Raw genomic sequence first — 11,826 nt, 5'->3', positions numbered from 1 at the left:
TCAGCCGCGGAGCTGCAGGGCGGCCTGTGGGGTTGCATCGCTGTAGGCAGCGTGGGCAATCAACTTCAGTTTTAAACCGTTGTCATCGCGAATTTATGTTTCAACGAAGCCTAGGTCCCTTTTAGTGCTGTCCCTTGATGGTCTTTTTATATATAATTTTAATTCTGTTGATAGGAAGAACCTGGTAATTCTGGAGATCCTTCAGACTAAACTCTTTATCAATCCAAACTGTCTCAAGCACTCATTCATTTTAAAATGGAAACAAAAGGTGAAAAATCACATAAGCCTTAAATTTAAAATAGATACTGTTTCAGGCTTCAGAAATGAATCAATTAAGCACACATACATTGAGACAACCTAACCAGTTTTCATGTCTAATGTATGGACTTTGTTTGGTGTCTCTCATTTTGGGGGCATTTTTAGTATTTTGACAATTGCAAATTGACTCAAGTTAATTAAACAGAATTAGTTATAGTGTTACTCTTGAACAACATGATGTTCAGAGCCAAATGAAACTTTTCCAGGTTCTATATCTGAGATGTCCATAAATGTGGCGTGGTGAATTGTAATACAGCCTTCATGCAAATATGTTTCTGAGGTATACTCTTGTTTAGGCCCCAGACTACATCTTGAAGACCTAACAGCAGTTTACAACTCATAGCTAAATTATGGGGTAGGAACTTTGAAAAACAATGACAAGTTCAAAAGAACACCATCCAATTACACAGGTTAAATTTGCTCTTATGCTGTAGACCTAACAATAGATTTTAGTTTAATCTGTGCTACAACTAAGTTATAAGTTTGATCTTGAGCATATATTTGGAGATTCACTTTAAATTGACTAGCTTGCACTGTTCAGCATGTTATTTTGTGGAAAGTATTCATTACTTTGAAAGAAAAATATGACCAAGTTATTTTGGTTTTTAGTGTTTGTTTTTTTTTGGTTTTTTTTTACTATATATAATATTTTTATATATATATATAAATTTCAGAGATTCTTTCAGGTTGGATTTTTTCCCCATGAATTATAATAGGGATTACTATTCCTGTTGAAGGAATGGTGATCTAAAATGTTATTTGTCTTCTAACTAGTTTTTTAAGTTCCTGCATTCATAAATAGCAAGGAATTGCTAGTATCTTGCCAAGACAAGAAATGTAGAGAGGCTGTATAGTAAGCACACTAAATGACAGAGCTGTGAGATCTTGCAGAGCTATGAGATTCGATGTTTAAAGCTAGTTAATTGGACAAAAATCCATAAATAAACTGTACCATAAAGGGTAGTTACCTAATATGATTTGGAAACTATTTAATAGTGTTCAAGAAAATCTGCTAATAATTCCTGTTTCAGATATACAATGAAAAAGAGCTACTCCAAGGAAAACTGGATCTCCTTAGTGATACCAACATGGTGGATTTTGCTATGGATGTGTACAAAAATCTTTATTCCGATGAAATTCCGCATGGTAAGCTGCTCATTTAGAAGTAAAATTTGTTTTACAATCTTTGTACCTAAAATAATAGTGGTGATTTGCTTGTTGCACTCAAAAACTGGAATACTGTGTAACTTTGGCCTTAACAAAAGGATGTGCAATACTGAGACAAATAAAATCCCCTAATTCTGGGAAGTTTGGGTTTGTTGGTCTATCAGGAACTTAGTCTTTGAGTGATGTCTGAAGTGTTCCAATGCTGATTTGGTCATTTCTAGCACTTTAAAGGTGTAGCCTAATAGAGTTGCACTTATTTTTCATCTGTCAAGTTAAACACTATTGCACAACGATTTGGGGTTACTAAACTTTTTCTTTAAAACATGTGACATACTAAGGCTGTGTCTCCACTGTAAGTAATTCCATTAATCCAACTGTCCATGGTTGATTTTTAGATTTGAGGAGATAAAGATGTTTTTGAAAATGCATTTTCCTCAATTCTGTCAACATATAAATTACTGTTTCCCTAGAAGAAAATCAATGGTAATTAATATTTTCATTAGGAATATGAAATTTAATCTGTTACTGACTTCTCCATGATTTTTGAAACTTTCATGTTTACTTCTTAAATTTTTTTCTTCGGGAGGAGCATTCGGGGAGGGGGAGATTAGAATATCTTGCTTTCTGTAATTTCTGTTCTTCATGGGTTTTGTGGGTTGTTGGTTGGTTTTTGATTTTTTATTTTGTCTGGGTTTTTGTTTTCTTTGGTGGTTTGTTTCTGTGGGTTTCTTTTCCTTCCTGACCCTAGTCTTTGAATGTACACTTTCTTCCCATTTCTCCATCTTTTTTCATTTTGTGGAATTCCTCACTTTTTTCTGAACTAGTGGGACTACAGTAGGCCTTGCCTGTGGCTTAGGAAGGAGAGACTTGAGTGCTTTTGCATAGTCAGGTGCAAGATCCAACTGTTCTGCCTCTGGGTCTTGCTCTTTTCAGGCTCTTTAAACTGCAGAGCTGGCAGTTAGCCTCTTCGGAAATACATGAGGAGAACTGATAGACTTATGTTGGATTCAACGTTTTGACCAAGTCTTTGGTATACTAGCATTAGATGTTGTTGTTTATGGGTGTATGTGCAATGGTGCATGGGACTGAAAACCTAAAATGAGAAGCAGAGGTTTTCACTTTTGTAGTCTAAGAAACAGTTGTAATGATAGCTTCACCTTTAGGTTGCTTACCAGTTCTACTGATTTAAAAAAAGTCAGACCATCTCAGGGCTGTAAAAATCTCAAAGCTGAATAGGTTTTCCTCTTTCTTTCCTTGCTCCAGTAGTTCTAAACTGTTGAAGAATACTACTACTGTTATCAGTGGTAAATAAGTGGTAAAATGCTAAAGTAGTTAGCATTTTACAAACAGCACAAGAAATAGCAATCCTAGCGCACTTTCAGAAAATAACTAGTATAATGTCTTTAGCATTCTGATTACAGCCACTTATTTAAGCAGGTTAAGTGTATAATTTCATTCCACTTACTTGCAGCTATGACCTTAAGAATTTGTTCACTGGGAGAGCTCTGCCTTCATATTGTCCAACAATTTCCACTCTTGTAATGTTTTTCTTATACTCTTTTCAAACATCTCTTAAGATTTTTACCTCATCAGTTTGGCAGGATTTCTTTTTATATGGTGACTTACTATTATTTGATCTGTGGCTTTTATTCAACAGTACAAAATTAACTTAAGCACAGGTAATACTTTCACACGGAGTCAGTTGTTCGGGGTGCTCTATGAAAAGCTCTTAACTTACTCTGAGATCTTCCTGGTATGTGTCATCTTCATGTATCAATGCTTATCAGAATGTATGTTCAGACAGGTTCTTTCTATTTGTGGAATCACTGGCTTCATTAGAATTTTATGCTGATTTTTTTTTTTAAGGCTTCACTGTTTTTAAGTACTCAAAGTTAAGTTTACCTATACTGTTATACTTAAGAAATGCCCCTACACAATTTATAGTTGCTTTTGTCTTGTCTTCCATGAGATCAACTTACAATTACACAGCCAGGAGATGTCACAGGAAAACATTTTCATACTCTTAGTAAGTCAACTGAATGGTTTTTCTTTGATCTGTTTCCCCTTCCTCTTTTGTAACCTCAAGAATCATCTGAAGTTGGAGATAATTTCTCCTTATTGGAACGCTTCCTGTCAGGCAAGTCATTGTTAGATTTAGGTTGGGTCACTGTTATGGTGTTAGCCACTTTGGACCTCCTTTACAAATATATATGTAGTCAAACCGTGGAAGAAATGTCTGATGGATTCACTGCAGCACTGAGTGTCCTGGTGTGTGGCTCACTTTCATGGTTTCCTGCATACTGTTCCCTGCTGGTATTTGGTCTTGAGTTCTATGGTCTCATATGTTTCTTGTCTCATATAGCCAGTCTCAGGGTGTTACTGTTTTTTCCTTTGTGGTTTTTTTTTTTTTTTAAGCATACAGGCTTTTCTGAATCTTATTTAAGCATTCACTTTATTGCACTGGTAGCACTCGGTGAGGAAGTTTGTGTCTGTGTAAAATAATCACCCTAAAGCTGTTTGTTCTATTTCCTAACAATTTTTCATAAAAGGCTTAAAGTTCTAATTAAGTATGCAAAGTGTTCAAAATCATAATTTCACAGACTGAGCTGCTTTAAATTCTTCCTGTCAATTTTCAGTTAAGCATTCTAAAAATGTGCTTTCAGAACCTGATCAGTTAGAGGAAAATCAGTCTTATTGGTATCATAGCACTGTTTACTTTTTTCCAAGTTTATTTGGAATAAGTGAACTTACTTAAAAGGTTGTTTCTCCCTTAGTGGAAGTCTGAAGATACCTTATCTAATACAGACTGTGCTCCAGGTGCTCTTTAGTGGCTTGACTAGAACTCCACACAGGAGGAAAGGGACCAAATGTTAGAAGCTTTTTATGAAGTTAATGAATTGCTAGATACCTCTGAGTTTGTGACTTGACTGAGAGGACAAGCAAGGTAGGAATTGGGAAGACGTTTTCAAATGTCCTGTCAGCACCGTGTAATTACAGGTTGGTTTCTGTAAAAAAAACTTAAGGCATTACATTAAAAACCTTTTTGTTTGTGTGTTTAGCTTTGCGTGAGAAGAGGACAACTGTTGTTGCACAGCTGAAGCAGCTTCAAGCTGAAACTGAACCTATTGTCAAGATGTTTGAGGATCCAGAGACTACAAGGCAAATGCAGTCCACTAGGTAATGTCTAACATAGTTTCTCAGGATGATTTCTTGGTACCTCTTAGGTGTTGATGATAAGGAATGCTCTCTGTGAAGCGACTGCAAAGAAAGACATTTTTATTGTCACCCAGTATTTAAGCAGTCCTTGTGGTCAGGTCGTTGAAATTGCTGGACACAATTTACTCTCTTTGCTGCTTTTACCTGCTGTGCATAAGCCATCTCTGTTCTTCATGTTCACCAGTCAATTCGGGACAAGTGAAAGTCATCGTTCAGTGTGGTCAAATCGCAGCCAAGATTGGGTTTGGGGAGGTCTGGGGGCTTTTTTTGTTTGTTTTGGTTTTTTGAGGGGAGTTGTTAGGGGTTTTTTGAGGGGAAATATGTGGTGAAAGAGTTCAAATTCTCTCTTCTAGGTGACCATCTGCCCTCTCTCCCTTTTCTACCTTCCACAGAGGGTTATGAAGTGCTGTCTGTCTTAGTCTGGGAGGCCTGGTGGATAAGCATCCTTTCAGCCTCATAGCACATGTTTATTTCGGGAGTCCTCTCCCTTCCCCCTTTGCCCTCCCCTGCCCCCTGAACTGGCCAACTGGTTGGTGCAAGATAATGCCCATAATAATCTTTTAAGATGTATCCAATTTCTCCTCATTTTGCTTATGAGAGTAATTAATGTAGAACAAGTTTGCACATTATATCTAAGGACTGTGAGAGTTTTCTTATGGTTAAACCCAAATTGGGCCCTTCAGGAAAGAGTTTAACTGTAGTCATTGACGAAGTAACTGTGCAACTTCAACAGAAGGGTGGGTAGGTATTTGTTTAGTGTCAATTACTGCTTGTTGTCATTAGGTAGGAAGCATTGTTATTGCTGTTGTAAGTGTGTCTAAACAACTCTGCAAAATTAATTAAATCCCTTCTTCAGCTTTACCTGCTCTTAAGATTTCAAATGGAGCATAGTGCATCAGGTAGAGCTCCTATGGCTCAACTTGCATTTGAAGGTGGAGCCTGTATGTGGATTTATTGTTGGCAAGCTTTATGCATCTACTGATAGGCAACAATGTAATCTTGCTTCTGGAATTTTCTTAGAAAAATACAGAATGCACAAATCTCTTTTTCTAGTCTGCAGAAATCTTGATGAGGTCTACCTTTGTTTGGGACCCCCCCTGAAGAAAATGGGTCCCTGAAGAGGGAAGAACTTGATGAGAATTTATTTCTTGTTTCAAGTGCAGGTTATCCTTTTTTCCTTTCCTCTCTTTGCCCAAGTTACTGAGAAACCTAATCAACACTTTTGGCCTATGTTTTCTCCACTCTGCATTGTTTTCTGAATTTGTTATAGCCTAATTTAGAACACTTAGTGCAGAAATGGTGAGGTGCAGTGTATTGGGTCTCAATGCACACGTGAAACAAGATGTCAGTACAAATCATGAAATTTGTTAGCTTTCCAGCACTTCATAAAAAAGCTTGTCTTCTGTTCTGATATCACCAGAACCTACTTAAGGTTCTGCTGTAAAAAGCGTTGTTAGGATAAGTATCTGTTTTCAGCATGGATATTTATGTCAGATAATTATATTAAGAGAAGGAATTACATTTGCTTATGACTTGGGTGGCTGCGCAAAGCCAGGAGCTACTCGACAGCTTTTGGAAGTATAGCTTTGAAAATGAAAGGCCCAGCTGCCATTAGTTAACTGCCTTGAAGTTACTAACTGGGACTCTTTTAATTTTAAAGAAGAGATTTTTCTGATACTATCACAACTCTATTCAAACCTAATTGAACTTCTGAACAATATATAGAGATCTTGTTCAATTCTTGCTTTGCATTTAGCCAGATTTTATAAAAATATTTGGCCTAGAAAAAAAAAAATTACCATGCTGCAATTCTAAGTACTAACATTTCTTGAGAAAAGTATTCTGTTATTTGACCTTTGATTCACAGAAGTTGGTCAGTACTACTCATTCCAAATCAGAAACACCCTGTTTGGAAACAAGAGATATATTCTGTGCATTTTTTGATTGTAACTTGCCTAATGCTATAAAATATTAGCCCTGCTACTCATATGCAGCAAGTTTTGTTTCAAAACTGGTACATTACTTCTGTTCTTAAAATGTCTGAAAACTTCGCCGCTCAGAAATACTGCTTTCTGTTATTGGCTGGACAGAAACACTAATCCATGTTGTTGGGGTTATACAGTAATGGGGAGAATTAGGCTGAAAGGTGTCGGTCTGTCTAGACCCGAGCAGTGTGCTGTAGACAGTAGAAAGCAACTTTTGATTCTTTGACTTTTGGTGATTTGGATTCTCTATCAAATTTAGAGCTGTATAGTACCAGGGCTTTAGATCACAGCTTTTGATCAGTGACAGTGCTGCTTGGAACATCGAAGTCTGGGAAATGGTGGACGATGATGTTTAAAGGAGAATTTGCAAGTGGCAGTTTTTTCAAGAATAAGCCAAAACACTTCACTTTCTTTTTTCTGTGCAGCTGTTGGAGGACATTGACTTTAAAATTACAGAGGAATACTCAGTATTCCTCATCCCTGAAGTACGTTCCACTGGAAGAAACCCATGAGATTATTTCATAGCTTCCACCAGTATTAGTGGGGATTGTGATTCTTGGCTACCTTGGCAATGTGCCATTTCCCTGTGGAATCTTGTACCATAAATTCTAATTAAACAAACTCACAGCTTTGCAGTCAGCTGATTTCAGAGTAAATAGGGAAAACTTCCCATGCGTACACTTTTACTATGTCGTTGTCCCAAGAGCAATTTGTAGCTTGATACTCTCCTCTTCAGTTATTACATGTACCCAAGATTAATCAAATATGATAGTTCCATGAATTGTCCATGTTGTCTTTGCCACATGATTGATTGAAGTGTGAATGTACAGAAGAGATGAATTGGAGGGTAGCTACAGGTATAGAAGCATGCTTAGAGGGTGGGGGGATGGGGAATAGAAAAGTGTTGTTAATTCTTTCTGTGTTGTAGAAAGACAGTCTGTACAAAGTACCAAATTGAAAATATGAATTAAACTGTGGATCTTGTTGCCAGATGGTTGCAGCAGAGTTTGAACGGAATTCTTGCTGTATTAAAAAGCCAGTGTGCTAAAATTTCACTCTAAGAGCTGATCAAGGTCCATTGCAGAGACTGGATAAAAAAAACAGTCTTTAAGTTAACTATTGTTTAAAAATAGGTATCTAAAGTCCTGTGGTCATTAACATGAGACTTACTCATGGTAGATAATTTCATGCTGGGCTACTGGAGGCTTGAACTTTCCTTTGATCTAGATGATACTGCTTGTCCTTTTGTTACCTGTGTTGAATTAAAAAAAAAAAAAGCTTCAGAAATGTGGTCACATGTGAATTAGATGTTTAGAACTTGCTGAGTATGATTATTTTTTTTAATAGTTTTGCATTCTGCAGACATTTGCTGTGGTAGAGGTATTCTTGCTAACCACTGTGTCCCAGTGCTAACAGTGGGATAAGTTTATTTTCTAATTCTGTTTTACTTTAGTTTTTGCTTTTTTTTTTTCCTGTTGCCTGTTAAATTCAAACTGCTTGGCTAGAGTAATTGCTGCAGAATGAGAACATGAGTGTGGGAAGAGCTCCAAGTAAGACTTTAACTTTCATACTGAAAGCTAAGGATGCCATCACATTTAAAACAACATCCCACCTTTCCTTAACTAGTAATTGTTGCACATGGCATTCTTTATTTAAAATTGTAATAATTTTAACTATCTGAAACTTCTTCATGACACTTTAGGAATAGTTGGCTGACTCTGCAGTTGCTTTTGCACAACAGGTGGAGGAGTATCACTTAAATTTATATTCTGGGTATTTTACTTTTAACAGCTAAAGGTTGTGTTGTGTAGCATGTTGCATGGTGACTATCAGTTTGTTTTGTAAAAACAGCAGTTTTTATCTCTTTGTTATAGGGATGGTCGGATGCTGTTTGACTATCTAGCTGAGAAGCATGGTGTAAGTGTTTTAATTCTTGTATCTGTTTGAATTCAGTTCTAAACATCTCTACCCAACCTCCCCCACAGCCAACAGCATTGAGCTTTTTGGCCTGTCTCATATCAATGTAGCTAATAGGCAGAATTCCTAATGCTGATGTATTTTATTTGAATGCCTTCGAACTTTTATTTTTATACAAACAAAAATAAAGCTGGAACTTAGTGTTAGCTGCATTCTTCTAACAAGATGTGCTTTACTTTCTGATACAGAATTTCACCTTTTTTCCAGTATTGCTATAGTCTTTTAATTCAGTGCATGGATTAAGAGTATAATAGTTTTCTATTGTCTTTCCTGGGTACAATGTCTTTCAAAGAACCCAAAGACTTCAAAGGTTACTTGACTATTAAAGCTGGCTTGTAACAGCATGTTTCTTTTTTCCTAGTTAAGAAAATTTTGTTTGTTTTATTCCTTTTCAGTTTAGGCAGGAGTACCTAGATACACTCTACAGGTATGCAAAATTCCAGTATGAATGTGGTAATTACTCGGGAGCTGCAGAATATCTCTACTTCTTTAGGGTTCTGGTAAGTTTTGGGTGTTTGTTGGTTTTGGGTTTTTTGTGGTTTGTTTGGTTTTTTCAGTGAAATACTGAGACCAGTAAGTTGTCTGTATTAATTATTAAAATCCAATCCTTTTTAAGCTTTTTTGAAATAATTACTGTGCACCAAAGAAAAGTTGAAAATGACTGTTAATAATCATCACTGACTATTGTCCAACAATTTTGTTTATTTTCATATTGAATTCAGATTTGTCCTTTAAATTTGTAGGTCTTATGGTAACATTTAATTACGGAATACTTCTTTACGCGCTGTAAATGTATCCTGGAAAAAATATTAACATAAAAAACCCAACAGCAAAATGGATACTTGTTTTTATGCACAGATGTAATCCACAGTGAAAAGCTTGCAGGTGGATTGAATTGGTGGTGATGCTGAACTGCCAGCTTCTTATCTGAACTCTTATCTGCCTTTTCTTGAATTTTGTGATGGATCTAAGAGTATAAGTCATCTGCCTAGAAAATGTAAACAGCTTAAATGAGAATGGTAGAACCAGATCCATCGTCTCTGAAGCAACTCTTCTCATGCTGTTGTAATTTATACATTTTGGTAATGGTGGGAGTGAATTTTGAGAATGAAGATTTAATGTCTTGTAAGAATCTCAACACAGTAAATTTATTGTTGGTGGTCAGTGAATGTGCCATTTTACTAACAAATGGAAATTTAAGGTAACTGCTTGAAAATCCAGATACTGTAGCTAGGACAGCTGCAGTATCCAAAGGCAGTTATTGTGAATAGCTTACTGTAATTATGTGATTTGGAACCAGCACAGTGCCTGTGAACCTCCTCAACTTAAAGTATCTGCTAAATTAGCACCTTGGTTGCCTGGAAGATAATGACTTCTAAACTGTGTTTCTCTCTCGGATAGATATGTGGAGCGATTGTTGAAAATATGTTGTGGCTCATATGTTGAGGCTTGTTTCTTGCTCTCTAATTTCTAGTCCCATCTAAAAATACCCTTAACCTTCTAAAATGTTGCTAGAGTAAATAACAATAATACCTGTAATTGACTATAATTAAGAAGCAAAATTGAGAAATGTATCTTTAATCAGAAAAGGGTTTAAAGTAGGAATGAGTAGAATTTTTAGTCTAAATGTTGATGATAAAGCTGACTTTTTAAGTGTTATAGGTGCATTCCATGTGCTGAGAGGGGAAATAAAAGTTACATATGTAGGCTTGTGGGCAGCTGTCCTTAATTCTTCGTGTTTTAATTCTGGGCTTAGCATTATGTTCTTCTATGTCAAATAACTAAAAGTGAAGTACTGTTTTTGTGCTAGTAATGGCTTGGTATAGGACTTTTGTTACTAATTCTGATGGGAGATTTGTTTAAAGTTCTGTGTGATGAAACGTAACCTATGAAAGAACTATTGTAACTGATCTGAGAACAGAATTTGACACTGTGAATGACCTAGTGTAATTCATTCCTGTATAAAACTAACATAGCTTGACCTTAGGACTACCCTTCCAGGAAACAGATTCACTACTGCAAAGTTGCTGTTTTACTGGACGTTTCTGTAAGAAGTACGCTTTTTGGCACAGCATGAGCAGAAAGAGCTTTTGAGTACTAGCTTTTTTAAGGTAGTTACATACTGTCATGAGTTCTTTAGGAGCCTGCTTTGAAATAACCTTGGTTTAGTAGTTTAGAAGCATTTTTATATGGTGTAAAAAAATTTGGAACCAGTATGTCATTTGGCGCTCAGCCATTTCCTTTTTTTTTTTTTTTTAAACTTAAAACAGCAGCAGCATGGAGCTTTGTCTTACTCTGACAGGATTTTCTAGTTTCTACTTGAGAAGCTTTATTGCTGTTTTTTCTTCTGTACCTAAACTGCTTTTTTTTAAAAAATAAGTACTTTGTTTGGAAAGATAGGGCCATGCAAATTTGATGTCTTGTAAATTAAGAAAAGTACTTTTCTGGCAGTATTTTTATTTTTTAAAGTAAAAAATTAAAAAAAAAAAAAACCTCAAAACCTAAGAGTATAATTCTCTTGCTGTTGTTGAAAATAGGTTCCAGCAACAGACAGAAATGCTTTGAGTTCTCTGTGGGGAAAACTGGCATCTGAAATTCTGATGCAGAATTGGGATGCAGCCATGGAAGATCTCACAAGACTAAAGGAGACAATAGATAATAACGTAAGTAAAATATTGGTCGTGTTAGTAAGGTGAGAGGTTAGAGGTGTTCGTATTCAAGTTCTATTATGAATCACTTGCAGTCTTGTTTAGGAGTAGTTTACCACCTTTTCATTAGATACTTTCTTAATAATAGTGGGAGAGTCTTCTTGTTTGTGAAGAAATTGTGAAGCTTCCTTTTTCAAATTACCTGCTTCCCTTTTATCAGGTTTGAAAATGTAGCTGAGAACTTTTAAGGTATTTCATTAAACAAAAAAACTAGTCTCAAGGATGAGTTTGTAGGGCAAGGTATCATTGTGTGAAATTGCTGCTTAAATTTGAGATAGTTGTACTGTTCATTTTCTGTAACGAATACAATGCATGTAACCAAACTATATTCTTCTCACGTGAAAATAACGCTTTTGGCAGAAAATGCAAGACCGCTTGTTTTTGGAAATAGTTTTCAGCCAATTTGGCTTCCTCACCAGCTCCTGAGTTCAAATGAGCACCAAAAACGTGAAGGG

General features: G+C 36.1%; 1 protein-coding gene across 2 annotated transcripts in view; it reads left to right on the top strand.

The window, feature by feature from the left end:
- The window catches only part of EIF3E (eukaryotic translation initiation factor 3 subunit E), a 41,715-nt gene that overhangs the window by 13,704 nt on the left and 16,185 nt on the right, over nt 1–11,826 (top strand). For both annotated transcript variants that reach the window (XM_035893816.1, XM_009638393.2), the window contains exons 4-8: nt 1,348–1,464; nt 4,545–4,662; nt 8,561–8,603; nt 9,059–9,163; nt 11,201–11,326. In XM_035893816.1, the coding sequence (XP_035749709.1) occupies nt 1,407–1,464; nt 4,545–4,662; nt 8,561–8,603; nt 9,059–9,163; nt 11,201–11,326 (450 nt within the window). In that variant the 5' untranslated portion in view covers nt 1,348–1,406. The remainder of the gene's footprint in view (nt 1–1,347; nt 1,465–4,544; nt 4,663–8,560; nt 8,604–9,058; nt 9,164–11,200; nt 11,327–11,826) is intronic.

Source organism: Egretta garzetta, unplaced genomic scaffold, assembly GCF_000687185.1.
Source record: "Egretta garzetta isolate BGI_Z169 unplaced genomic scaffold, ASM68718v1 scaffold154, whole genome shotgun sequence".
NCBI classification, from domain to species: domain Eukaryota; kingdom Metazoa; phylum Chordata; class Aves; order Pelecaniformes; family Ardeidae; genus Egretta; species Egretta garzetta.
Note: the sequence above shows the minus strand (reverse complement) of the source record. Positions and strands in the feature narration are given on the sequence as shown.